At 50.4% G+C, this 26,268-nt stretch overlaps 2 protein-coding genes across 8 annotated transcripts; both read left to right on the forward strand.

The window, feature by feature from the left end:
* The first annotated feature begins 409 nt into the window (after positions 1 to 409).
* Positions 410 to 8,773, forward strand: MTA2 (metastasis associated 1 family member 2). 2 transcript variants are annotated; one of them, XM_022591766.3, is made up of 18 exons: positions 415 to 832; positions 1,585 to 1,652; positions 2,046 to 2,139; positions 3,734 to 3,851; positions 3,985 to 4,048; positions 4,233 to 4,350; positions 4,627 to 4,729; positions 4,911 to 5,010; positions 5,185 to 5,373; positions 5,477 to 5,551; positions 5,671 to 5,729; positions 5,892 to 5,989; positions 6,106 to 6,245; positions 6,513 to 6,741; positions 6,938 to 7,027; positions 7,362 to 7,480; positions 7,586 to 7,728; positions 7,953 to 8,773. In XM_022591766.3, exons 1-18 carry the CDS (start codon positions 805 to 807, stop codon positions 8,116 to 8,118), a joined length of 2,001 nt encoding a protein of 666 aa, XP_022447474.1. In that variant the 5' UTR covers positions 415 to 804; the 3' UTR covers positions 8,119 to 8,773. The 2 variants fall into 2 exon arrangements, with proteins under 2 accessions (XP_089770799.1, XP_022447474.1); XM_089914673.1 differs by lacking the exon at positions 6,938 to 7,027 and having other exon boundaries at positions 410 to 832.
* A 1,601-nt stretch (positions 8,774 to 10,374) lies between these two features.
* Positions 10,375 to 26,076, forward strand: TUT1 (terminal uridylyl transferase 1, U6 snRNA-specific). Of its 6 annotated transcripts, none has more exons than XR_016393776.1 (10): positions 10,379 to 10,512; positions 12,130 to 12,320; positions 20,519 to 20,834; positions 21,019 to 21,119; positions 22,167 to 22,636; positions 23,205 to 23,314; positions 23,483 to 23,593; positions 23,776 to 23,868; positions 24,239 to 25,452; positions 25,955 to 26,076. XR_016393776.1 is itself a non-coding variant. In XM_089914671.1 (10 exons), the coding sequence occupies exons 3-10, from the start codon at positions 12,306 to 12,308 to the stop codon at positions 25,381 to 25,383; spliced, it is 2,361 nt and encodes a 786-aa protein (XP_089770797.1). In that variant the 5' UTR covers positions 10,423 to 10,512; positions 11,545 to 12,052; positions 12,130 to 12,305; the 3' UTR covers positions 25,384 to 26,076. The 6 variants fall into 6 exon arrangements, 5 of the variants coding, with proteins under 5 accessions (XP_089770798.1, XP_089770795.1, XP_089770796.1 ...); XM_089914671.1 differs by adding an exon at positions 11,545 to 12,052 and having other exon boundaries at positions 10,423 to 10,512; positions 24,239 to 26,076; XM_022591764.2 differs by having other exon boundaries at positions 24,239 to 26,076.
* The last annotated feature ends 192 nt before the right edge of the window (positions 26,077 to 26,268 follow it).

Below are 26,268 nucleotides of genomic sequence, written 5' to 3' on the forward strand. Positions count from 1 at the left end.
CCTGCTGAGGGGCAATAAACCAAAAGCAAAGTCGCCTCCCGGTCTTTTTGTGGGGCGCGGCTGGGCGCCTAGGGCCTTTGTGGGGATGGGGAGGAAGGAAAAGGGGAATGCGGAAAGGGTGAGGGAGCGTAGACCTTTCATGCAAATAACGGGCAAAGCCGCTTGCAAATAACTCCGAGAAGCGCAAAGGCGCTTCGAGTCTTTCGCGGCCGCATGCGGAGCTGCAGCACTCCGGCGAGGAAAGAGTTAAGCCCAACTCCTCTCCCCGCCCTCGGGGGAGGGGCCGAGCCGCAACGGAAATAACCGAGCGCCGGGCCGCGGTTGGCCGGGGGGAGCCGAACTTCTTCCGGAAGTAGCCGAGCTTTGAGGTCTCGTTCTCCGACCGGAGCCGAGCGCTGGGCCTTGTTCTGCGGATCCGCCGAAGGTGTTCCGGAAGGAGGCGAACCCCGAGGCGGGCAGGGCAAGCCTTCGCGGCGGCCCTCCGAGTCCAACGTCTGGCGGGGCTCGGCGAGCGCGGGGGGAGCAGCAGCCTGGCTCCGGTCCGGCGGGAGCCGAGCTCCTTCCGGAAGAAGCCGAGCGGGCCGGCGCCGGCCTCGGCGTCCCGGGCTAGAGGCGGTAGAGGCGGCGACGACAGCGCGGGCCGGGATGAACCGCGACGGCTGAGGCGGCGGAGGTGCCGGCTGCGCGGGCCCGACTGAGACTTCTGTGAAGCAGCAGCCCCGCGCTCCGGGCTTCGCTTCGAGCCCTGCCCCAGTGAGCCTCCCGGACCCCTTTGTGCGGCCGGAGGCGGCGGCGGGAACGGCCATGGCGGCCAACATGTACCGAGTGGGGGGTAAGTACCGGGCGTAGGGGCTGCGGGGCCCGGGGCGGGAGAGGCTGGGGGCCAGGATCGGAGAGGCTTGGCACCCGGTGGCGCGGGGAGCCGCGTTTGGGGCGGCATGGTCCAGAACGCGGACCGGAACCGGAACCGGGAGCTCGGGGAGGGAGGGCGCGGGGATCGCGACTCGGCTGAGCACCGAGACTCCCGGAGAGGCTTCGGGCGGCCCGACGGCACTCGCGGGGCTGAGTCTGGGGTCGCCGGTGTCGCGGAGTGGGCTTGGGAAAGTGGTTCTGAAGGAATTGACAGGGCAGGCAGGGGGCGCGGAGGGCCGGGGCGACCGCTTTGCCACCTGCGGGGGAGCCGTTGGGAGGTTTCCTCTTCCCAGGCGTTATTGTGCGCCTCGGTTCGCAAAGGTGGGGGCCCTGCGCAGGAGCGAACAATTAGTCGCTTGGCCCAGACTGGGATGCAACTACGTCGCTGAGTGGTGGGGACTGCTGGGGAACCCCCTGCTTCTTGTCTCCTCCTGAAGGCTCGCTTTTGAGTGAAGGATCTGACTTTAGAACTAAGTGATAAGGGGTGGAAGGTGGGGCATCCTTCTCTTATTTTCTGTTAGTTTCTCCACTTCCACATTTCAGCGTCCTCTCTACCTCGACCCTTATCTCCTTTTGGTCTACTCGGGCCTGCTTTCGCTCCTCCCACCCTGGTGCTCGGCTCTCCCATCTACTCCTCTGATCTTGCCGGTTCTTCCCCACCCCCTCCTACAGATTACGTCTATTTTGAGAACTCCTCCAGCAATCCTTACCTGGTTAGAAGGATTGAAGAGCTCAACAAGGTGAGTGGAGCAGAGTCCCGCCACCACCCCCCCCCCGCCCCCCGCAACCTCCTCTTTCTTCTGAGGTCTCTAACTTCAGGTGAATGAGAGAGAGAAAGAGAGAGAGAGAGAACACAAACCCTATCCCAAGTACCCATTCATATTCATTCATTCATTTATTCATTCATTCCACACATTCAGGAAAGGCTACTGAGAGCTTAGTGGGAACTTTGCTATTCTGTTTCTTGGGGGCCAAGGAAAGGGATTTGGAAGTCTGTCCTTAAATGTAAATCTCTTGATTCATAATTTCTTGGGCTTTTCTTACATCCTTTAGACTTGTTCACTGTTGTTAGTCTCTTTATGCATTTCCACTTTCAAATGACTACTTTTCACCACCCTTTTTTCTCTCCTTAGACTGCAAATGGAAACGTGGAGGCAAAGGTTGTGTGCCTTTTCCGGCGAAGGGACATTTCTAGTAGCCTCAACAGCCTGGCTGATAGTAATGCCAGTAAGTGTCTTTGTACCCCCCCCCCGGCCCCCCCCCACCCCCGTCTCCCCCTGCCCATGATCTGAAGCCCGCGCATGTCTCTGCAGGTGTTTCTCTTGGTAGCATGCCCAAGGCAGGGGTGTGAGTTTGGGGGTGGTAAATGCCTGGTCTGCAGAGGGAGGCCTGTTTTTACACGTTGGGTTGGAAGCAGGGTGGAGAGGCCATGATAAGGAAAGCCAGAATTTGGCTTGTGTGTGAGCGTGTATTTACGAGATGATAGTATTTCAATAGGGGATGAGGAGGAGCTTTAGAGAAGGAGGACTCTTGGGGGACAGTTTTGGTTATGTTGGGACAATGGGTGGTGACTGTGAAGGTCAGGTGAAGAGGAAGAGATCGTACTTAGAAGCCTGTGTAACAGGGAAGCAGGTTTTAGTTTTTTTTTTTTTTTGTGGTCATGAGGTGGTAAGGATACATGGGTGGGAGGGAATAAATAGGAAGCCAGGAGTTTTCTTGCACTTTTCCTCTTTCTCACCTATCCTGGCTTCCCCTTTACTCCATTTTACATCTTTCTCTTTTCTTTTTGCCCTATCCTACGTCTCTTTATGCTTTCATCATCTTTTCAGATACATATTTTTCTGTTTCCCTTAGTTTCTTTTTCTTTTTTGGCTTTCTTTTCCCTTCCTCTTGTTTTTCCTAAATTATTTTTCTCATTTTAGGCTTTTTTGGGCCTTGGACATGAAGGGGTTAATGAGGACCTGGGCCTACCAAATTCTCCGGCCCTCTGGGGTTTCCAGTCCCATCTGGCAGGGGCTGACCTTGGCCTTGTCCAATCAGAAAGGGTGTGGGGGGTGTGGTCCCCCTTGCCTTAGGGCAGGGTTTCCGGAGCACACAGGCGAGGGGGGTGGAGCCTACCGCACACCCCCCTTTCTCCCTGAGGTTGGGAACAATGCACCAATGAGCCTGGGCCTGTGGCTCTTTTGCCCCCTCCCTGTTTGGTTGGCACCCAGCCAAGTTAACCCTTTCCACCAAGGTTTCAGGGCAAGTTGCAGCTCCTTGGGGAGGAAGGTGTTGGCACTGGCTTGAGAGGTACTGTCCTTGAAAGCCCCACAAACAAACGATTGTTAGCCAAGTAGAAAACAAGGGATAGTTAGGGTCGCTTGTGACATTTAAGAGCAAAGTCTCCTGAAATTTGCAAAGAGGAACTGGTAAACACACTCCTGTGTGGTGCTTTTACTTATTTATTTAATTTGGATTTATGGACCCCAGGCTAGTTTAGCAAGAGACAGGTGGGATATTCTGGCTGGGTCTCATGTGAGCAGATTTGTGCTGTATGAGTGGTGTCTGAGCAGTGGCACCTGGGTCTGTGATGTATTTCTGTGGCAGTCTTTGTACTCTCAGCAGCTCTTCCCTAAAGAGTGATGGAGAGTTGGGAGTATCTGTAAGGGGGGTGGGGGTGGGGAAGCTAAGAGGGAAAGCTGGTGGTGTGAGAGGCAGGTACCTAGGGAATGTGAGAAAAACAAGTGAGACAGGAAATATTTTCCCTGGGTTAGAGCTTCTAAGGTGGCGTCTTTCTGAATTAGTTTCTGACTCGGCGTCTTCCTCCTAAATCTCCCAGGGGAGTTTGAGGAGGAATCAAAGCAGCCAGGGGTGTCGGAACAGCAGCGACATCAACTGAAGCACCGGGAGCTTTTTCTTTCTCGGCAATTCGAATCGTTACCAGCCACCCACATAAGGTATAGGACAATCAGGGCCACTGTGGCCTGCGTGCACTTATTTAGAAGGTGGAAAGGAGGGACTAGTGTATTGGAGCTGCTGTACAGAGGAAATGAGGAACTCACCCAGGGTTTTCTGACCTCTCTCCTGTAGGGGGAAATGCAGTGTGACCCTCTTGAATGAGACAGATATCTTGAGCCAGTACCTGGAAAAGGAGGTGAGAAAGAGGTGTCGGGAGAAGAGGGAGGGAAGTAGGTATTGCCCTGAAAAGCAAGAAGAAAGTCTGACTGGGATGAGGTACAGGTTGACAGGCTGCCTGTCTTGGGAACTCTGGATACACCCCACTGCCCCCTGCCTATGAGGACTGCTGCCCTGCTTACCTTCTCTCTTTCCATCTCCAGGACTGCTTTTTTTACTCACTGGTGTTTGACCCTGTGCAGAAGACACTTCTAGCTGATCAGGGGGAGATTCGAGTTGGTTGCAAATACCAAGCTGAGATCCCAGATCGCCTGGCAGAGGGTATGCAGCAGGAGACACTGTATTATGGCTACGGGGTTGTGTAACATCAGAGTCTCTGAATGGTGTGCCCTGGCGTTGTGTGGTGCACAGTCTGCATGGCTCTGTGTTGTGAACGTAGCAGAATGGGACCTTAGGAACCGGAAAGGGGCAAATGGGCACATTGGGAAGAGAAGTCTGAGAGTTGAGGTGGCTGACAGAATCCAAGGAGGAGACGAGGTGTTACTTTGTCAAGACATCTATTATCCTCCCCGATGATACCATTTCCCCATTCCCCAGGAGAATCTGATAATCGGAACCAACAGAAGATGGAGATGAAAGTCTGGGATCCAGACAACCCTCTCACAGACCGGCAGATTGATCAGTTTCTCGTGGTGGCCCGGTGAGGGGTGGGTGGATGGGGCAGATGGGCTGGGGGTGGTGTGGACATAGTTCTGATTCATGTTCGTAGAGATGGACTTTATTTATTTTTGGCCTGGGCGTTGTCCTTTTTTCTCATCTGGCTTGGTTCCTCAGCCCACTCACGCTTTCTTCTTTCCCTGACTTCTCACTCTCTCCCTTAGAGCTGTGGGGACCTTCGCAAGAGCCCTAGATTGCAGCAGCTCCATTCGGCAGCCAAGCTTGCACATGAGTGCAGCCGCCGCTTCCCGAGATATCACCCTGGTGAGCAAGAAGTTGGTGGGTAGTTGGGTAGGCTGGGCTTTGTGGGGACCTGCAGAGCCTTGGGACTCTGCAGGGAGGAGGGTATCTCTGAGGGAGTGGGAGTATTTAAAGAGCAACAGAGGAGTGGTGCTGAGGGTTTCAGGTCATCAGCATTGTTTCCCACCTTTCCTGTAGTTTCACGCCATGGATACATTGCAAAGGAACGGCTACGACCTGGCTAAGGCCATGTCGACCCTGGTGCCCCAGGGGGGCCCGGTGCTGTGTCGGGATGAGATGGAGGAATGGTCAGCCTCAGAGGCCATGCTATTTGAGGAGGCCCTGGAGAAGTACGGGAAGGATTTCAATGATATTCGCCAGGACTTTGTAAGTAGATGGGACTAGGAGGAGAGGTGGAAGAGGTGACAGGTGAGGGAACCAGGACCAGGGGCCAGATAGCAGCTCATCCTTCTTCCTTGTGTCTCCTCAGCTACCCTGGAAGTCACTGGCCAGCATAGTTCAATTTTATTACATGTGGAAAACCACAGACCGATACATTCAGCAGGTGAGGTCTGGGCTGGGGAGGCTGGACCGGAGGCCTCCTGTTCACCTCTGCCTTTGAAGTTGGTGACATCCTCCCTGCTGAGATGCTCTGATCCTTTTTACTTTTTCTCCTTCCTGCAGAAAAGATTGAAAGCTGCTGAAGCAGACAGCAAACTAAAACAAGTCTACATCCCCACCTAGTAAGTGCGATGGATAGGGGAGACAGGCATGTTTCCCTTCTCAGCCCCTAACCTGTGCTTTCCTAAGTGGTTGCGGGGTGGGCCGGAGACGCGGTCAAATTACAGAGACAAAGTGGAAGTGGATTCTTTTCCTTGACCAGTTCCTGGTTTCTCCTCCATTAGCACCAAACCAAACCCTAACCAGATCATCTCTGTGGGCTCAAAACCTGGCATGAATGGGGCTGGATTCCAGAAGGGCCTGACTTGTGAGAGTTGCCACAGTGAGTTCCAGGAAGGGATAGGGATGCCGGGGGTGAGCCGGGCGTTTGCTCTGGCCCAGCAACCTGAGAGGCTCAGGTAGCCTCCGGACCATTCCCTCCTCTCCATGCTCCTGCAGCCACACAGTCTGCCCAGTGGTATGCCTGGGGCCCACCCAACATGCAGTGCCGCCTCTGTGCTTCCTGTTGGATCTACTGGAAGAAGTACGGGGGACTGAAGACCCCAACCCAGCTTGAGGGGGCTGCTCGGGGCACCACAGTAAGGATGGACGATGAGGGACAGGTTGGGGAGAGCAGTAAGCTAATTGATGTGAGCTTTAAGCGAAGGCCAGAACACCCAGCTCCAGTAAGGTGATGGCTTGACTGGGGTGGGGGTGGGGTGGTACTGGACAGTGGTTGGGGAGCCAGGCAGGTCAGGATGGCAGCAAAGAGATCAGGCAGGAATAAAAGACCCTCCATCAAGAATGGAAGAAGGGAGCCTCGGTGACTGACTGTGTTCTCCCCTTTTCCTATGTCCTTCTTCCAGGAGCCACACTCGAGGGGTCATTTATCCAGACCCGAAGCCCAAAGTCTCTCCCCCTATACGACCAGCGCCAACCGGGCCAAGCTGCTGGCTAAGAACAGGCAAACATTCCTGCTGCAGACCACGAAGCTGACCCGTCTTGCCAGACGCATGTGCAGGGACCTGTTACAACCGAGGAGGGCTGCCCGACGACCTTATGCCCCCATCAATGCCAATGCCATCAAGGCAGAGTGTAAGGGCAGGAGTGCTGGGGCTGGTGGCAGGTTCGGGGTTGCTCTGGCCAGAGACCAGTGTTTCTCTGGGTGTTTAAGGACAGTAGTAGGGATAGTAGGCCACAAGGATTTGTTACGAGGTTAGGCATGGTTCCTGGCCCCAGAGGAGGCCTGAATAGTGAAGCCCCTTCAAAAGCGTTCATCTTTGTTCTCCAGGCTCCATTCGACTCCCTAAGGCCGCCAAGACTCCACTGAAGATTCACCCTTTGGTGCGGCTCCCCCTGGCAACTATTGTCAAAGATCTGGGTAAGGGTGGGTATAGGATGGGGAACCTTTAGGGTGGTGTCCGGCTCCCGGTCCTTTTATCATCAAGATCCTTCTCTTCCCCTGCTTTTTTCTTTCCCACTGAGTCCAAAGAGGTTTAGTCTAACAGACTGTACTTTTGTAGGTTAAAAATGTTACTTTTCACATGCTATCCAGTATAACTGTATACTGATTGATAAGATCATACTCATGTGTGACTTTTGAAATACTGGTGATTACTCTCCAGACCCCTCCCCCGTCACTGCTTTTGGGGATGCATACAGAAGAGGAAGTGTGAACGTCCTCTAAGGTTTCCTTTCTTTTTTTTCCCTGACAGTGGCGCAGGCACCTCTGAAACCAAAAACACCTCGGGGTACCAAGACACCAATCAACAGAAACCAGCTGACCCAGAACCGGGGACTGGGGGGCATCATGGTGAAACGGGCCTATGAGACTGTGAGTTGACAGACTGGAGTGGGCCGAGTTGGGTTGGGTGGGCTTTTATATCTGATAGGTGTCTGAGAGTCCCCTCTCTCATTGTGCTGCCCCATCCTTTTCCAGATGGCAGGAGTCCCCTTCTCCGCCAATGGAAGGCCTCTGGCCTCAGGGATTCGCTCAAGCTCACAGCCAGCAGCCAAGCGTCAGAAACTAAACCCAGCTGATGCACCCAATCCTGTGGTGTTTGTGGCCACAAAAGATACCAGGTAGGGAGCCGTCCATGGGAGGGGCTGAGAGGTTGACAACCTAGATTGGTGGATATGGGAAAGGAAATAGGAAGGAGTATCTGAGCAAGACCAGCTCCACGAAGACTGGGTGCAGGGTGGGGATGTTAGGAAGGAATGGGCTGGAAGGTGGAATTGTAGTGGAATGTGGGGTTTCATCTTGAACGTCTTTGCCTTTTTTATTGCCCCCTTCTCTTCTTGGCCAGAGCCCTGCGGAAGGCTCTGACCCACCTGGAAATGCGGCGAGCTGCCCGCCGGCCCAACTTGCCCCTGAAGGTGAAGCCACCACTGATTGCAGTGCGGCCCCCAGTCCCTCTTCCTCCATCCTCACATCCTGCCAGCACCAGTGAGCCCATTGTCCTGGAAGATTGAGCGTCTGTGGGGAAGGGAGGTGGGCTGAAAGCTAGAGGGTGGGTGCACAGGGCACCTAGCCTCCCTTCCCTTTAGTATCAAAGGGAATGAGGAGTGAAGGAGGGAGGGAGCAAGTGAGCGTGTCCTTGGAGGGGTTGGACGCCCTCTGGTGTTAGCACTTGGAGGCTTGTCCCCTTCCAGTGCTTCTCTGTGCCTGGTGGTGGAGGGCAGACTGCAGGAACTGGCCCATTGTGGGAACCTAGCCTGTTTTGGGGGGTAGGACCCACAGTTGTCTTGGACAGTTTTGGGGGGAGGGTTTTTAAATTTTTTAAAAATTTTGCCTCCCTTTGTGAAAGGGGATGGGGGAGGGGAAGAGTAAACAGATATCAGGTGGTGGTATCTGGTTGGGGGAGGGGGGGCGTGCACTGCCATGACTGCCAAGTCTTTTTTTTTTTTTTTCTAATTGAGGGTTTCTCTTCCTGTCCGGTGTCCGGACTTTCCTAATTGGAGTTTGAGGTCCCATAACCCCAGCCTATGCTCGCTCTTTCCTTCCCTCCCCTTGTCCCCTCTGCCTTTTGTACGCCAGTTCTCAGAAATAAAGACCTTTTGTCTGTTTTTTTAACCTCGGATTCTGTAATTGGTTCTTATAGTAACAAATAAAAAGCTGTTTTCTTCAGCTCCTCCTGGCTCAGCTGTTCTCTGCCGTGTGCATGCGTGTGTGTGTGTGTGTGTGTGTGTGTGTATGAAGGTGCTTCTTTATTTCCTAACTCTTAATCCCCTCTCCTTTTTTTTTTTTTTTTTTGCGATACGCGGGCCTCTCACTGTTGTGGCCCCTCCCGTTGCAGAGCACAGGCTCCGGACGCGCAGGCTCAGTGGCCATGGCTCACGGGCCCAGCCGCTCTGCGGCATGTGGGATCTTCCCGGACCGGGGCATGAACCCGCGTCCCCTGCATCGGCAGGCGGACTCTCAACCGCTGCGCCACCAGGGAAGTCCTCCCCTCTCCTTTTTACTTAGAGGATTCTGGGAGTTGTTAGAGGCCAGAGCAGGATGTAGCCCACTTTGGGGTGTACTGTAGGATCATATCACCTAGCTCTGTGGTGTATTTGCACAGACTGCTGCTTCAGGGATCCCCAAGGGCAGCCTCAGCAACTGCCTTGATATTGGGGCCCACTCTAGTGCTGTTTCCTCCCTTTTTAAGTTTGGGAGACAGATTAGACATTTGAGCTGGTCCCAACAAGAGGAGCACTTTAGGAGAGAGGACGAGAAGTTACGCCTACTGTGTGCTCCTTGAGCACTTTCCTTAGAGATGGGGAAAAGCCTCAGCAGTTGTGACTGGCTCAAGGTCAGATCCTGAGATGTGTGCCTCAGGTCCGCTGCGCTTTCCACAGCCGGAAGCTGTGGGTTGACCAAACACAGCAGCGGCTGCTTAGCCCGGCTGATAGGCCCCTCCATCTCATGGCCCTTGTCCCTGGGGCCTCCCTAGCTCTCTTCCTCCCTCCCTGGCCTGAGCCAACACCTTGGTAGTGTAGGGAGGAACTGACCACTATAACATTCTAGGGGGAAGCGGCACCCTCCAGTGTCTTCACTCAAATGCCACCATAGCAGGTTCTGCTAAATGCCTTTAAGTGGGCCGGTGGCTCTGGCTCCTGGTGGGTGCACTCCACGCAGCCCGCTTACGCGGAAGAGAGGCGATCTGGCTGTAGCCCGTGGAGTGCGGAAGGTGCCCGGTGGGGGCAGAGCTCCCCAACCAGGGTTAGGGAGAGGTTGCAGAACTCCCATTCTTGGAGAGGACCGACGGCAGAGGGAGAGGGTAATACAGCCCTGAGGAGGTTGGGAGTCTAGGGACAGTGCGGGCTTTGTGGAGGATCCGCCTTTATTCACTAGGTAAATATGGGGTTGAGGATACAGTCTCTACTGCCCCATGACGGAGGACACAACCTGCTCTCGACCACCCAGCAGGGAAATCGCCTGCCGTCAGTCAAGCAGCGGGCCCGGCAAGAAACCCGGCACACGCTGTGGCTGCCTTATGAATATTCATGACCTTTGGGCCAATCAACGTCTGAACAGCTCAGAGCACACCAATTGGCTTACCGCATGCAGATAAGCATCGTAGATGGTATTCCTGAAGCTGGTAGAGACTTAAGTCGGGCTGGAAACGGAACCTTGAGCGGAAAGAGCTCGGTTTTCGGAGGAGTGTACCGCGCGATTGGGCGACGGCTACGTCACTTCCTATCGGACGGGCGGAAGTTGCTTCCCAGCATGTTGCAATTTGTAGAAGTGAGTTCCGGTCGTGGCCGAAGTGGTTGCATTTTGTTAGTACCCGACAGTTGTGATGGCTGCGGTGGATTCGGATGTCGAACCGCTGCCTCGCGGGGGTTTCCGCTGCTGCCTCTGCCACGTCACTACGGCCAACCGTAAGCGGTGGCTAGTGAGGGGGGTGTTTGTGGGCTTTCGTCTTTGGGTCCTAGCGAAAGTTAGGGTTATAGGTCATAGTTCTTGCCAAGTCGGTTGGTAGGGTCTCACCTCCGTTTTCTCTCCGCTGTCCGAAGGGATTACAGAGTGGGGGAGAGTCCCACCACCTTACTCCCCAGCTTCCCAGTATCCGAAATCTCGACGACAGAAGTTTCGTTATTTTATTTCCTCTTTAACCGTCATCTATTGGATATTCCCTTTGTGCCTGCTACTCCGCTGGGCTCTAGAGCGGGGAGAGGGGATTTAGAGATGAAGGAGCTCACCACCTAGAGATGGAAACAATTTCAGTACCCTATAGATGTGTTTGGAAAGCTGCAGGGTCACAGAGAAGGTAGTAATTAAGTGAGGGAAGCCCTACAGAGGAGCTTCCCAAAGGCAGAGATGGGTGAAGTAGCATGGTATGCATGTTTGGAACGTGGGTTTGGAAAAGGAGACAAGGTCCTTTTATGACAGCGCGAGAGGCTCAATGAAACCTCATATTCCACTTTTGAAGTCTGGAATCATAATCTCCCCTAAACGTGATCTTTCATTCTTTTCCTTTGTGAATGGCACTACCACTTGTCCAGTAGGGCAAGCCAGAAATCCAGGATAGTCTTCTCTGGCCCCACATATACACTGGTGACATCAAGCAGCTGACTCAAAATGTAATAAAAATTTAAAAATCAGCTAAGTTTTCCCGCATTCACCATGTACCAGACTCTCAGGCAAGTGCTATATATGAATAATATCAATGTGGTAGGTACTATTATTATCTCCGTTTTATACCTGAGGAGACATGAACAGCGAGGTTAAGTAAGTTGCCCAAGATTTCGCACAGCTTGACAGAGCTGGGATTTGATTCTGGGTAGTGTGACTTCTGATCCTGCACTTGTAATCTCTATAATATACCCAGAAATGATAAATAGTCTAGGGTCCTGATTTATTTAGTTCTTCTATAAATGACTTAGATAAGTTACCTGTTAATTTCTTTACAGTGTGCAGGTGTTGCTCTACCTAGCACTTGTAGATGGTTTAAGAAATACTTGTGGGGCTTCCCCGGTGGCGCACTGGTTAAGAATCCGCCTGCCAATGCAGGGGACACAGGTTCCAGCCCTGGTCCGGGAAGATCCCACACGATGTAGAGCAACTAAGCCCGTGCACCACAACTACTGAGCCTGCACTCTAGAGCCTGCGAGCCACAGCTGCTGAGCCCATGTGCCACAACTACTGAAACCCGTGCGCCTAGAGCCCACGCTCCACAACAAGAGAAGCCACTGCAATGAGAAGCCCTCACACTGCAACGAAGACCCAATGCAGCCAAAAAAAAAAAAAAAAGAAATTGAAAAAAAAAAAAAAGAAATACTTGTGTACAGCCAGTTCTCCTGGGAACCACTTAAAATGCTTTATATAGACAAATGGACAAGAGAGGAAGCTGCAAGGAGCCAGGACTTTGTCATTCAAATGTCACATTTTCTATGGCTTGGAAGAGTCAGTAGGATCTAGGTATGCCGAGAAAAAAGTCGGGGTAGGTACACTGAAGAGCAATTCGGATGTTTTTGTCCTCACGTTTGTCTTTGCAGGACCCAGCCTAGAGGCCCACCTGGGAGGCCGAAAGCACCGGCACCTGGTAGAACTACGAGCTGCTCGAAAGGCCCAGGGACTTCGAAGCGTGTTTGTCAGTGGCTTTCCCCGGGATGTGGGTTCTACTCAGCTCTCTGAGTACTTCCAGGCATTTGGACCTGTGGCCAGTGTTGTCATGGACAAGGACAAGGTAGAGTGAGTGGCTCTGGGGGTGAAGAATGAGTCAGGTGTCCTGCACACCGGAAGAAATGGGGCGGGAGACCAGCAGCCTGTTTCTGCTGGTTCCTAATGTGGCTGCCCTTGGTGGACACTCCAGTACTTGGGCTAGTCCAGCTTTGTGAGTCTCTCACCCTCGTCCCCCCACCCCTGCTTTTAACTGATTTTATCAGTTCGTCAGAATTAGTCACTGGGGAACTTGTTGGTCATTTATTTATTCAGTCAGTCTTTTATTTGCCAAATATTTATTAGCTGCTAACTTTGTACTAGGCACTGCTTAGAATTGCATTCTGAGTAGTGCATAGGTTAGTCATGGTCCCTGCTTGCACAGACCTTACAGTCTAGTGGAGGAAGTAGACAATTAAATGAGTAACTACTACAGTGAAGTGGGTGCTTTAAGACCACACCGTTGGGAGATCTATCCTAACCCTTCAAGAAACTGGTTGATAAACCAGCTAGCAGTTTATTAACTTATGCTGAAAGGTACTGAGGTCATCCGGTCAGAACACCCTGTCCTCTGGACAATGCAAGACAAACAGACTTGTTCTTTGTGGTCCTTTTTGTCTTGCTTCCATGCCGACCTTTTGTCAGAGTCTCCCTAGTCCCCTGGAAAAAGTTTGCCGTTGTGGTGATGTGCTCCGTGGTCATATTGTAGCTCTGAGGCTACACTCTGGTTTTGTGGGCTTAGATGATCCCAGATCTACTTAGCAGCTCAGGTCTTCTTTTACCACGCCGTGGGGTCTGTTTTTCTTAGAAATTGCATTCAGCAACCGACTCACAATGGTTTAAACAAACAGGGTTCAGTTGTTCTCTTATAACAAGAAGTCCAGACCTGGGCCGTCCAAGATTTTACTGTTTTCCTGCTCTGTCATTATTGGCATATGGCTCTCACTTCATAGTTGTGATTATGCTGGTTCCACATCTTCCGACAAGAAGCAGCAGCAGGTTGAAGGGCAGACTATCAAAGGCTAGGGTCATCTGAGTCTGATCCCTTCCCCCGCTTTCTTTATTTCCCAGGAAAATATTTCTCAGAGGCCTCTTCAGCAGACATCTCCTTATATTTCATTGTCCAGAACTCTGTCTATCGCCTAGTTACTCCTAGCTACAGGGAAGCCTGGGAAATGAAGTTTTTTTAGCTGGGCACTTTGCCCCTCTGAGCAAAAAGCAGGGTTCTGTTAGTAAGGAAGTTGGGAGAATGTATATTGGGTGGGCAATTGGCAGTGTCTGTCCCAGGTGACTTCTTCAGAAAGCTCAGTGCCACCATTTTTGTTCATATTTATTTCAATTGTAAAGAAAGATCTTTTCCTGAACTTAAACCTCAAGTTTTTGAGGCTTCTATCAATAATTATAACAATAATGACTAAAATTTTTATGGAGCAATTATTATGCACCAGTTATATGCTAAGTACCGTATATCTTTTTTTTTTTTTTTTTGCGGTACGCGGGCCTCTCACTGTTGTGGCCTCTCCCGTTGCGGAGCACAGGCTCCGGACGCGCAGGCCCAGCGGCCGTGGCTCACGGGCCCAGCCGCTCCGTGGCATGTGGGATCTTCCCGGACCGGGGCACGAACCCGTGTCCCCTGCTTCGGCAGGCGGACTCTCAACCACTGCGCCACCAGGGAAGCCCTAAGTACTGTATATCTTATTTAATCTCCACAACATTTCCTTGAGATCATCACTGGGGAAGTTGGAGATTTGGGGGAGTCCCTACTTGGGAGGCAGTCACGAGTTACTTAACCTCTCTGAGTTTCAGCTGCTTAATTTGTAAAAAGGGAATAATAATACATACCTTGTTGTAGGAATCTTATGAGACTTCGAGATAGCTTACGTGAACTGTTCGGTTAATAATAAGCCCTCGGGGGCACGGGTTCAGTCCCTGGTCGTGGAACTAAGATCTTGCATACCACACAGCGTGGCCTAAAAAAAAAAAAAAAAAACTTGCAAAAAAAAAAAAAGACCTCAGTAAATAGTGGCTGTAGTTGGGGATGCTGGTATTGAGAGGAGAAAAATGGCCGGGATACATCCTTCTGAATCTGCTTATCCCGCCCTCCCTGATGCCTTTTGTGCAGTTCTTGAGAGAAATACGTGCACACAGACAAGGCCAGGCAAAGAGACACCTAATTGCCAGCTGGGGCTTCGGCTGCAAACTTGGTGTTGCATTGCAGTCTGTTGAGCTGTGTGATTCCTCAGAATCAGAAGATTCACTTGGGCAGGCCCAAGTGGCTGCCTTTCTCCTTAGTTTCACTTTGGTTCTTTGTGCTGTTTGACATAGGGTAGAAGTGAGGGTAGACAGGGGACCCCCTTTTCTTTTTCCCCTCCTTGTATTGTCAGTTGATATTATATATTATTAAGATATATAATTCACTGGTTGTTAGCATATTTGGAAGATTCTGCAACCATCATATGATCTAATTCCAGAATGTTTTTTATCACCCCAAAAAGAAACTGTGAATCTATTATCTGTCATTCTCCAATTGTGATTCAGGCCTGTGTGCTGGTGAAGCCATCCCCCTGGTTAATTTTTGTATATGGCGTGAGGTAGGGGTCCAACATCATTCTTTTACATGTGGTTATCCAGTTATCCCAGTTGAGAAGACTGTTCTTTTCCCATTGAATGGTCTTAACACCTTTGTTGAAAATCAGTTGGTCATAGATGTACGAGTTTATTTCTGGAGTCTCAATTACATTCTCTTCATCTGAATGTCTGTCTTTTTTGAAAAAAAATAATTAATTTTTGGCTGCGTTGGGTCTTCATTGCTGCATGCGGGCTTTCTCTAGTTGTGGCGAGCAGGGGCTAACCCTTCGTTGTGGTGCACAGGCATCTCATTGCAGTGGCTTCTCTTTGTTGCAGAGCATGGGCTCAGGAGCGTGGGCTTCAGTAGTTGTGGCTCGTGGGCATAGTTGCACTGCAGCATGTGGGATCTTCCTGGACCAGGGCTCGAACCTGTGTCCGCTGCCTTGGCAGGTGGATTCTTAACCACTGTACCACCAGGGAAGTCGTGAATGTCTATCTCTATGCCAGTACCACACAGTCTTTTTTTTTTTTTAATTAAAAAATTGTTTGGGAATTTCCTGGTGGTACCGTGGTTAGGACTCAGCGCTTTGGCTGTCAGGGCCTGGGTTCAATCCCTAGTCAGGGGACTAAGATCCCGTGAGCTGTGCAGCATGGCCAAAAAAAAAGTTTTTTTTAATTGAGGTAACGTTGGTTTGTAACATTATATAAATTTTATGTGTACAACATTATATTTCTATTTCTGTATACCCTACAGTATGGTCACCACCAAAAATTTAGTTTCCATCCATCACCATACAGTTGATCCCCTTTACGCATTTTGCTCTGCTTCTTCCCCTCTGATAATCACTACTCCTCTCTGTATCTATGTGTTTGTTTTTGTTTGGTTTGTTCATTTATTTATCCATTTAATTGATGTTTTTATGGTACATATAGTACTTTATTTTTTTAAAAACTTTATTTATTTACTTATTTATTTTGGCTGCGCTGGGTCTTAGTTGCAGCACGCAGGATCTTTGTTGAGGCACGTGGGATCTTTTAGTTGCAGCATGCGGACTTCTTAGTTGTGGCATGCGTGCAGGATCTAGTTCCCCGACCAGGGCTTGATCCCAGCCCCCTGCACTGGGAGTGTGGAGTCTTACCCACTGGACCACCAGGGAAGACCCTGTTCATTTATTTTATTTTTTGTTTGTTTTTTATATTCCATGTATAAGGGAAATCATATGGTATTTGTCTTTCTTTGTCTTACTCATTTCGCTTAGCATAATACCCTCAAAGTCCATGTTATTGCAAATAGCAAGATTTTTTTTTTTAGTAGCTGAGTAATATTCTATTGTATATATACACCTCATCTTCTTTGTCCATTCATCCATTCAGGGGCACTTAGGTTGTTTCCATACCTTGGCTATTGTAAATAATGCCGCAGTGAACATAGGGGTGCATATATCTTTTTTTTTTTTTTCCTGTACATGGGCCTCTCACTGTTGTGGCCTCTCCCGTTGTGGAGCACAGGCTCTGGACACGCAGGCTCAGCGGCCATGGCTCACGGGCCCAGCTGCTCCGCGGCACGTGGGATCTTCCCAGACCGGGGCACGAACCCGTGTCCCCTGCATCAGCAGGCGAACTCTCAACCACTGCGCCACCAGGGAAGCCCTCATATATCTTTTCAAATTAGCGTTTTCGTTTTCTTTGTATAATAACCCAGGAGTGGAATTGCTGGATTGAATGGTAATTTTAGTATTAATTTTTTTGAGGAATCTCCATACTGTTTTCCATAGCGGCTGCACCACTTTATATTCTCAACAGTGCACGAGGGTTCCCTTTTCTCCACATCCTCGCCAAGACTTATTTCTTGCCTTTTTGATAATAGCCATTCTAATAGGCATGAGGTGATATCTCATTGTAGTTTTTTTTTTTTTTTTTAATCTTTTTATTTTTGGCTGTGTTGGGTCTTCATTGCTGTGCACGGACTTTCTCTAGTTGTGGCAGGCGGGGGCTACTCTCCCTTGCGGTGGCTTCTCTTGTTGTGGAGCATGGGCTCTAGGCGCTCTGGCTTCATTAGTTGTGGCACGTGGGCTCAGTAGTTGTGGCTTGCGGGCTCTAGAACACAGGCTCAGTAGTTGTGGCGCACGGGCTTAGTTGCTCTGTGGCATGTGGGATCTTCCCGGACCAGGGCTCAAATCCATGTCCCCTGCATTGACAGGCGGATTCTTAACCACTGCGCCACCAGGGAAGTCCAGTCTCTTTGTTTTTAAAATTTTGGTTGAGTTGTATAAGTTCTTTATATATTTTGGATATCAGCCCATTATCAGATATATCATTTGCAAATATCTTCTCCCATTTGGTGGGTTGTCTTTTTATTTTATTGATTGTTTCCTTTGTTGTGCAGAAGTTTTTTAGTTTGATGTCATCCCATTTGTTTATTTTTGCTTTTGCTTTTGTTTCTCTTGCTTGAGGAGACATATCTAGAAAGATATTAAGAACAGTATCAAAGAGCTTACTGCCAGTGTTTTCTTCTAGGAGTTTTATGGTTTCAAGTGTTACATTCAAGTCTTTAATCTATTTTGAGTTTATTTTTGTGTGTGGTGTGAGATAGTGATCCAGTTTCATTTTTTGCATGTGGCTGTCAAGTTTTCTGAACACTGTTTATTGAAGAGACTGTTCTTACTCCATTGTATGTTCTTTGCTCCTTGTTGTAAATTAATTGTCCATATACATGTGGGTTTATTTCTGGGCTCTCAGTTCTGTTCCATTGATCTGTGTGTCTGTTTTTCTGCCAGTACCATGCTGTTTTGCTTATTATGATTTTGTAATATAGTTTGAAATCAGGGAGTGTGATACCTCCAGTTTTGTTCTTTTTTCTCAGGATTGCTTTGGCTATTTGGGGTCTTTTGTGGTTCCTATAAATTTTAGAATTTTTTGTTCTGTTTTTGTGAAAAATGTCCTTGGGATTTTTTTTTTTTTTTTTTTTTTTGAGGTACGCGGGCCTCTCACTGTTGTGGCCTCTCCCGTTGCGGAGCACAGGCTCCAGACGTGCAGCCTCAGCGGCCATGGCTCATGGGCCTAGCCACTCCGCGGCATGTGGGATCTTCCTGGACCGGGGCACGAACCCATGTCCCCTGCATCAGCAGGTGGACTCTCAACCACTGCACCACCAGGGAAGCCCTCCTTGGGATTTTGATAGGGATTGCATTGAATCTGTAGAGTGCCTTAGGACATTTTGACAATGTTAATTCTTCCAATCCATGAACGTGGAATGTTTTTCTATTTATTTGTGTTTTCTTCAGTTTCTTTCAACAATGTCTTATAGTTTTCAGTGTGTATGTCTTTCACCTCCTCAAAGTTTATTCCTAGGTATTTTATTCTTTTTGTTGTGATCGTAAATAGTTTTCTTAATTTTTCTTTCTGCTGGCTGATTGTTAGCATATAGAAAGAGAACAGATTTTTGTACCCTGCAACTTTACTGTATTCATTTATTATTTCTAGTGGGTTTTCGTAGAGTCTTTAAGGATTTCTATATATAAAGTCATGTCAACTGCAAATTGTGATGGTTTTGCTTCTCCTTCCCAATTTGATGCCTTTTATTTCTTTTTCTTGTCTAATTGATCTGGCTAGGACTTCAATACTGTTTTGAATAAGAGTGGTGAGAGTGGGCATCCTTGTCTTGTTCCTGATAGCTTTCAGATTTTCACCATTGAGTATGATGTTAGCTATGGGTTTGTCATATATGACTTTTATTATATTGAGGTGCATTCCTTCTCTACCCATTTTATTGAGAGTTTTTATCATAAATGGGTAATGAACCTTGTCAAATGCTTTTTCTACATCTACTGAGATGATCCTATTTTTATTCTTCAGTTTGTTAAAGTATGTGTCTTGTTGATTGATTCATGGTTGTTGAACCATCCCTGCATCCCACTTGATGGTGTATATGATCCTTTTAAGGTATTATTGTATTGTATTTGCTAATACTTTGTTGAGCATTTTTGCATCTATGTTCCCAAGAGATATTAGCCTGTAGTTTTCTTTTTTTGTGTTGTCTTTGTATGGTTTTGGTATCGGTGATGTTGGCCTTGTAAAAATAAGTTAGGGGGCTTCCCTGGTGGTGCAGTGGTTGAGAGTCCGCCTGCCGATGCAGGGGACATGGGTTCGTGCCCTGGTCCGGGAAGATCCCACATGCTGTGGAGCGGCTGGGCCCGTGAGCCATGGCCACTGAGCCTGTGCGTCCGGAGCCTGTGCTCCGCAATGACGGGAGAGGCCACAACAGTGAGAGGCCCGCGAACCCCCCACCAAAAAAATAAAAGGTTAGGAAGCGTTCCTTCCTCTTCAATATTTTGGAATAGTTTGAGAAGGATAGGTATTAAGTCTCTGATGGTCCTGGACTTTTGTTTTTTGGGAAACTTTTTGATTACTGTTTCATTCTCCTTACTCGTGATCAGTCTATTCAGGTTTTCCATTTCTTCATGATTCAGTCTTTGAAGGTTGTGTGATTCTAAGAATTTGTCCCTTTCTTCTAGGTTGTCCCTTTGTAGGTTTGTTGGTGTATAGCTTTTCATATTCATAATATTCTCTTACCCTTTGTATTTCTGTGGTATCCGTTATTATTTCTCCTCTTTCATTTCTGATTTTATTTATCAGAGGCTTCTCTCTTTTTCTTCTTAGTGAGTTTAGCTAAAGTTTTGTCACTAGTACCACACTGTCTTGATTACTGTAGAGAGTGCCTTTGTATAAGCAGGATGAGGTTCTAGCTTTACCACTGAAGAAAATATAAAAAAATATGGCCTTTTGCCAGAGCAGTTATATTTTTTCTGCTCCTGCTAACGTTTTACCTTAAAAAAAAATGACCCAATGAATATCATTAAATTCAACCAAATCATAGCAGCAGTGCTGTCATATTGCTGGTAAGTTTGTTGAAGATAGGGTTTATATGTTTATATTTATGCCTAACACAGTGATCATTACATGGATTCTTTTTTTTTTTTTTTTTTTGCGGTACACGGGCCTCTCACCGCTGCGGCCCCTCCCGCTGCGGAGCACAGGCTCCGGACGTGCAGGCCCAGCGGCCGTGGCTCACGGGCCCAGCCGCTCCGTGGCATGTGGGATCCTCCCGGACCGGGGCACGAACCCGCGTCCCCCGCATCGGCAGGTGGACTCCCAACCACTGCACCACCAGGGAAGACCCTACATGGATTCTTAATATTAAAAGAGTCTAATTAAAGCAGGAGTAGTTAGGGGGTGAGTCATAGTATTACCAGTGAAATGTCATTGGGAAGACGGGGGTTTTATAAAACAGGTAAAATGAGGTTTTTCAGAGGCAGGCTTGGGTGAGAATAAAATGTATGCGATTTGAGTGAAGGAGGTAATTGCTTTTCTGAATATGTTCCCTGGTGGGAAATCCCTGGCGGTCCAGTGATTAGGACTCCACGCTTTCGCTGCCGAGGGCGTGGGTTCAATCTCTGGTAGGGGAACTAAGATCCCATAAGCCTCGAGGCGTGGCCTAAATAAATAAATAAATATGTTCTCTGATGTTATGGAAACAGCAAACAAATTTCCCAATTTATATGGTGGTCCCCATTTTAAAGATTCTCACCCACTGTCAGACCATGTGTTTGGATTCTAGGTTCTAAAACCATCATCATTGTCCCTGTTGTGGTTTGACAGGGAGTGTTTGCCATTGTGGAGATGGGGGACGTGGGTGCCCGGGAAGCTGTTCTCTCACAGCCCCAGCACAGCTTGGGAGGACATCGCCTGAGGGTCCGGCCACGGGAGCAGAAAGAGTTCCAGAGCCCAGCCTCCAAGTCCCCCAAAGGAGTGGCCCCTGACAGTCACCAGCTGGCAAAAGCACTAGCGGAGGCCCCGGACGTGGAGGCACAAATGGCGAAGCTCGTGGGGCTGAGGGAGCTGTCTGAGGCTGAGCGGCAGCTTCGGAGCCTCGTGGTGGCCCTGGTGCAGGAGGTCTTCACAGAGTTCTTCCCTGGTGCGTCACCTCCCTCACTGTGTCTGAGCCCTCCCTGTCCTTCCTCCCCTGTGTTTGCATCCCCAGTCCTCCCTCAGCTAGTGGTGTTCATTTGCCTGCTTTTCCATCTTTGTGCCCCATTTTATTCTTCTACCACTTACTCCCTACAGTGTCTCTTGACCTTTATTCTCTGCTTGGCACCCAGGCTGTGTGGTCCATCCTTTTGGCTCTTCCATAAACAGCTTTGACGTCCATGGCTGTGATCTTGACCTCTTCCTGGATCTGGGGGACTTGGACGAGCCCCAGGTATGTGACCATGGAGGCAGCTGTGAAGAGTCAGTGGAAATGGTCATGTCTGGGCAAACACTTGACCTCTCGTGCCTTAATTCCTCATCTATAAAATGGGGGTAATAGGATCTGCCTGAAAGGGTTATTATAATTGGAGAAATGTGAATATGTATGGATATTGGATAGGATAAAATGAATCAACATGGGATAAATGGCATTTGTAACAGGGAAAAAAACAGATTTCAAAATAGCATGTATAATATCTTATTCGGGGAGATAATGGGTTATGTTTTTGCTTATCTGTGTTTTCTAACATCTAATGTACAGATCCTGCCTTGGGAATAGGAAAGGGTCATTACTTTTTAAATAGACTATTTTTTAGAGCTGTTTTAGGTTCAAAACAAAATTGAGCAGAAAGTACAGAGTTCCCATATACCTCTCGCCCACAAAAGGTTTTTTTTTTGCTGCACCTCACAGCTTACGGATCTTAGTTCCCCCATCAGGTATTGAACCCGTGCCCCCTGCAGTGGAAGCGCACTGGATTCCTAACCACTGGACCACCAGGGAATTCCCTTTTTAGTCTTATTTAATCTGGAACGGTTCCTCTGCCTTTTTTTGTTTTTCATGACAATAACGTTTTTGTAAAATACTGACCGTTTATTTTATGGCATTAAACGGTTAATTTTTAAAAAGGCTTGTGAGGGCTTCACTGGTGGCGCAGTGGTTGAGAGTCCGCCTGCCGATGCAGGGGACACGGGTTTGTGCCCCGGTCCGGGAAGATCCCACATGCCGCGGAGCGGCTGGGCCCGTGGGCCATGGCCACTGAGCCTGCGCGTCCGGAGCCTTTGCTCCACAATGGAAGAGGCCACGACAGTGAGAGGCCCGCATACTGCAAAAAAAAAAAAAAAAAAAAGCTTGTGCAGGTTAAATGAGTTGATATTTATTAAAGCCTTTAGAATAGAGCCTGGCACATAATAAGCAGTAATAGATATATCTTAGGGATGGAATGTTCCCCAGTTAGGGGACCGCATGTGAGGCAGTTACTCAGCTCGTTTCCATCCACAGCCAGCCCCAAAGGCTGCAGAATCTCCATCCCTGGACTCGGCCCTTGCATCCCCACTGGATCCTCAAGCCCTGGCCTGCATCCCAGCCTCCCCTCCAGACTCACAGCCTCCAGCTTCTCCCCAAGACTCTGAAGCCCTGGACTGTGAAGTCCCTTCCTCCTCCCTGGCACCCCGGACTCCAGACTCTGCTTTGGCCTCTGAGACCCTCGCCTCTCCCCAGTCCCTGCCTCCATCCTCGCCACTGCAGGAGGACCAGGGAGAGGGGGACCTGGGGAAGGCCATGGAACTGGCAGAGGCCCTGAAGGGGGAGAAAGCAGAAGGGGGAGCCATGCTGGAGCTGGTGGGATCCATTCTTCGGCGCTGTGTCCCTGGAGTGTACCGAGTCCAAACTGTGCCATCTGCCCGACGCCCTGTGGTCAAGTTCTGCCATCGGCCTTCAGGTCTCCACGGTGACATCTCCCTCAGTAACCGGTACCTTTGTTTGGGGGGTGGCAGGGAAGGCCAGATGGGCACTCTGGGGAGGTTGAGGAGGGTGCCCTGCACCAGCTGAGCCTTGAGGTTGTCCTTATTTGGTCCTGTCTCTCTTTCTGATGCTCATCTCATGTCTGGCTTTCATTTCAATGTTTGGAAAGTGTGTTTCTTGGGATACTGTTTTGAAGGATTTAGGAAAGAGTTCCATGGTTGAATACGTTTTAGCATTGGGAAATGCTGAGTTAAACACAGGCAGGTTTCTCCCTTCCCTCCCTCTCCCCCACTTCCTCTTTCCTCCCTCTCCCTCCCTTCCTATCTTTCTTTGAATAGTAAAGGCTCTGATCAGTCTTACAATAACATGCTCTGTAACTAAGACATTTATAGGATGTAGTGTTTCCCAGACACGTTTGATGTTCTTTTGTACATACTCTCTCCAGACCATGTCAGAAAACTCGGGAAACCCTCTGTTGGCCTTCTTCCAGCTGGCCCCCATTACACAAGCCTGGAATAAGAGCTGGGGGTGATAGGTTCCTGAGCCCTAACACCCTTGTCCCCCCCTCTGTCCCAGGCTGGCCCTGCATAACTCCCGCTTCCTGAGCCTCTGCTCTGAGCTGGATGGGCGAGTACGGCCCCTTGTGTACACTCTGCGCTGCTGGGCTCAGGGTCGAGGGCTGTCAGGTGAGAATGAATGAGGACAGACTTGGGGCTGTGTTCGTGTCGGGGCAGAGGCAGGGACTCAGGGAGAGAAGGAAGGTGGCAGGTACAGGAACCAGGGTTGCGAAAACTGCCAAGGAGGGGATCAGAACCGGCTCTAATCTAACCGGAATTAATTGATTATTTACCCAGGGAGTGGTCCACTTCTCAATAACTACGCCCTGACCTTGCTCGTGATCTATTTCCTTCAGACCAGGGACCCTCCTGTGTTGCCCACTGTGTCCCAGCTCACCCAGAAAGCAGGTACAGTAGCCCGGCCTCCATCCGCTCTGTCTCGTGAGCTTCATCTCTCTTCTTCATCTCACTTAGACATATTGAGCTTCCCTGGGAATGAGATCTCTGCTATCACTCCCATATCTACCCTCCCCCGCCCCCCCTTAGTCTTCCTGCTTCCAGGCTCACCCTCACCTTTTTTACTTTCATAGGTGAGGGTGAACAGGTGGAGGTTGATGGCTGGGACTGTAGTTTTCCCAGGGATGCCTCGAGACTGGAGCCCAGCACCAATAAGGAGCCCCCGGGTGAGTCTGGGGAGCCTGGGAGAGGACTAATAAATGGTGCTAATGACACAGTTACTGGCACACAGCAACCTCGTGGGATAGCTAATATTGTTATTGCTACTTAACAGATGAAGAAACCATGCCTTGGAGTAATTAAGTGGCTTGCCCAAGGTCATGCTGCTGGCAAGGGGAAGGGGCAGTATCTGGGGGCATCACGGGAGAGAGGTTTGACCTCTTGTTTATAGGGATCAGAGGAGCCTGGCTCTGGCACTCTTCTGAGCCCCTTGGGAGGGAAAAAGAAAGTCCAGCTAAGGGAATGGCTCTGGCACAGGGCTGATCTCACTTCTGGCCTCCAGGTGACCCCTTTTCCCTGGGTTTTCTGTTCCTCCAGGTTCCCTGCTGGCCCAGTTCTTCTCCTGTGTCTCTTGTTGGGATCTTCGTGGCTCACTGCTGTCCCTGCGGGAGGGTCAGGCACTGCCTGTGGCAGGGGGCCTGCCCTCTAATCTCTGGGAGGGTCTGCGCCTCGGTCCCATGAATCTCCAGGACCCCTTTGACCTGAGTCACAACGTGGCAGCCAATGTGACCAGCCGGGTGGTCGGGCGGCTACAGAACTGCTGCCAAGCGGCAGCCAGTTACTGCCGAAGCCTCCAGTACCAGTGCCGTTCCTCCCGGGGTCGGGACTGGGGGCTGCTTCCCCTTCTGCAGCCCAGCTCCCCTAGCTCCCTGCTGGCTGCAACACCCATCCCCTTACCCCCCGCTCCCTTCACCCAGCTCACTGCTGCCCTGGCCCAGGTGTTACAGGAGGCTTTGGGGTGCCATATAGAACAGGGAACCAAGAGACTGCGGTCAGAGGGAGGTGGAACTGGGGAGCCTCCCCAGGGAGGGACAAGCAAAAGATTGAAACTAGACGGACAGAAAAGCTGTGAGGGGGGGCAGGAGGAACAGCAGGGACGTGCAGGGGGCCACGGTGAAGATGGGGTGGAAGAAATGGCGATAGAGGCTGGAGAGTCAGTGCAAGACTGGGCCATGAGGAGCCCTGGGCAGCCAGGGGAGCTGGCCCCGATGACCGGAAAGCATCTAGGCACTGGAGAAGAGGGGCGGTCAGGCCCCGCAGCGCTGGCTGAGCAGGGGCCCGGAGGACCTGAGGCAGCCCGAGAAGGGTCTCAGGCCGAGGCAGGGAAGGGGGCGTTGCTCTCCTCAGTGGGCTGGCGCTGTGTCTTGTGCCACCGAGTGTGGCAGGGGCGGCGGCGTGCCCGAAGACGCTTGCAGCAAATCAAGGAAGGAGGTGGAGCTGGTGCTGGTACAGGAGCAGAGTGGCTGGCAACTGAGGCTCAGGTCACCCGGCAGCTGCGAGGCCTGAGCGGTACTGAACAGACGCCGGGGGCCGAGCCACTCCTGACCTTCGTGGTGTCTGTCTCCCAGGCTAACCAGGCTCTCACTGTGACCCCACTCCGGGATTCTCAAGGCCTGTTCCCTGATCTCCATCATTTCTTACAGGTTTTCCTCCCTCAAGCACTTCGAAACCTGCTCAAGTGAAGATGGGGACCCTAAAGGGCAATAAAGCTGCTAGTTTAATAAACGCTAGTTTCTGCTAATTTCCACCTGGTAATAATCCTCCTTCCCCCCAGTGCTTAATGCAGCCTCTCACAGGTACCCTCTCTCGCCACCCTAAAATAGGTCTCTCAGTATGTTTCCTTCAGAGCCCAGGAGGAGTGTGTGTTTGGCACCTGGACCCACTCAGTAGAGTTCTGGAAAGATGGAGCGCTGGGTGGGTGGCTTGAGCAGCACCTGGGAAGTACCAAGTTTGCTTCCACATTTACCTTACTGCCCAGAGTTGTGAATGGTGACAGGGCTTGAAATTTGGCTTCAGGGTTCTTCATTCTCTCACTTAATAGAATTCATCCTGTTCTTAAATTGGGTTCAGATCTGAGCATGGGTAAAGGGCGACCCATCCATTGAATTGTCAGCCCTTCCCGGGTGACAGGACGTGGCTGGGTTCTCCCTCAGCCCCTCCCTTGTTGCAGGCCCGAGGACTAGCTCCTCTTCTAAGCAGTAACAGCATCCTTGAGCTGCAAGGTCGTTTAATGGCAAAAAACCTCTTTTACAGAGGGCTTCGGACTTGGGCTCGGGTTAGATGTACAAGCTCTCCTCTAGAAAGAGCCGGAACAAAAGGAACGTGGCACCTCGCCACCTCCACGCAGTTGCTTCCGCTCCTGTGAGTGTCACACAACCACGATGTTCGGGGGTCTGGCAGGACCTCCAACAAATCACCGCGGGCCCCGCGACCCGGAGGGAAACGCCTCTGGGGCCCGGCGCGATGCCGGGCTGGCAGCTCTGCCACGTAGCTGCAGAGGGCCGGCTTTCCAGCTAGTTCTCACAGTCTCCCCACCCTCCGCGCCTTCTACCTCCATGTCGGGACTC

The sequence above is a fragment of the Delphinapterus leucas genome, chromosome 7 (genome assembly GCF_059928025.1).
Source record: "Delphinapterus leucas isolate spDelLeu-1000000601 "Yukka" chromosome 7, BTC_Dleu_Yukka2, whole genome shotgun sequence".
Classification (NCBI taxonomy): Eukaryota; Metazoa; Chordata; class Mammalia; order Artiodactyla; family Monodontidae; genus Delphinapterus; species Delphinapterus leucas.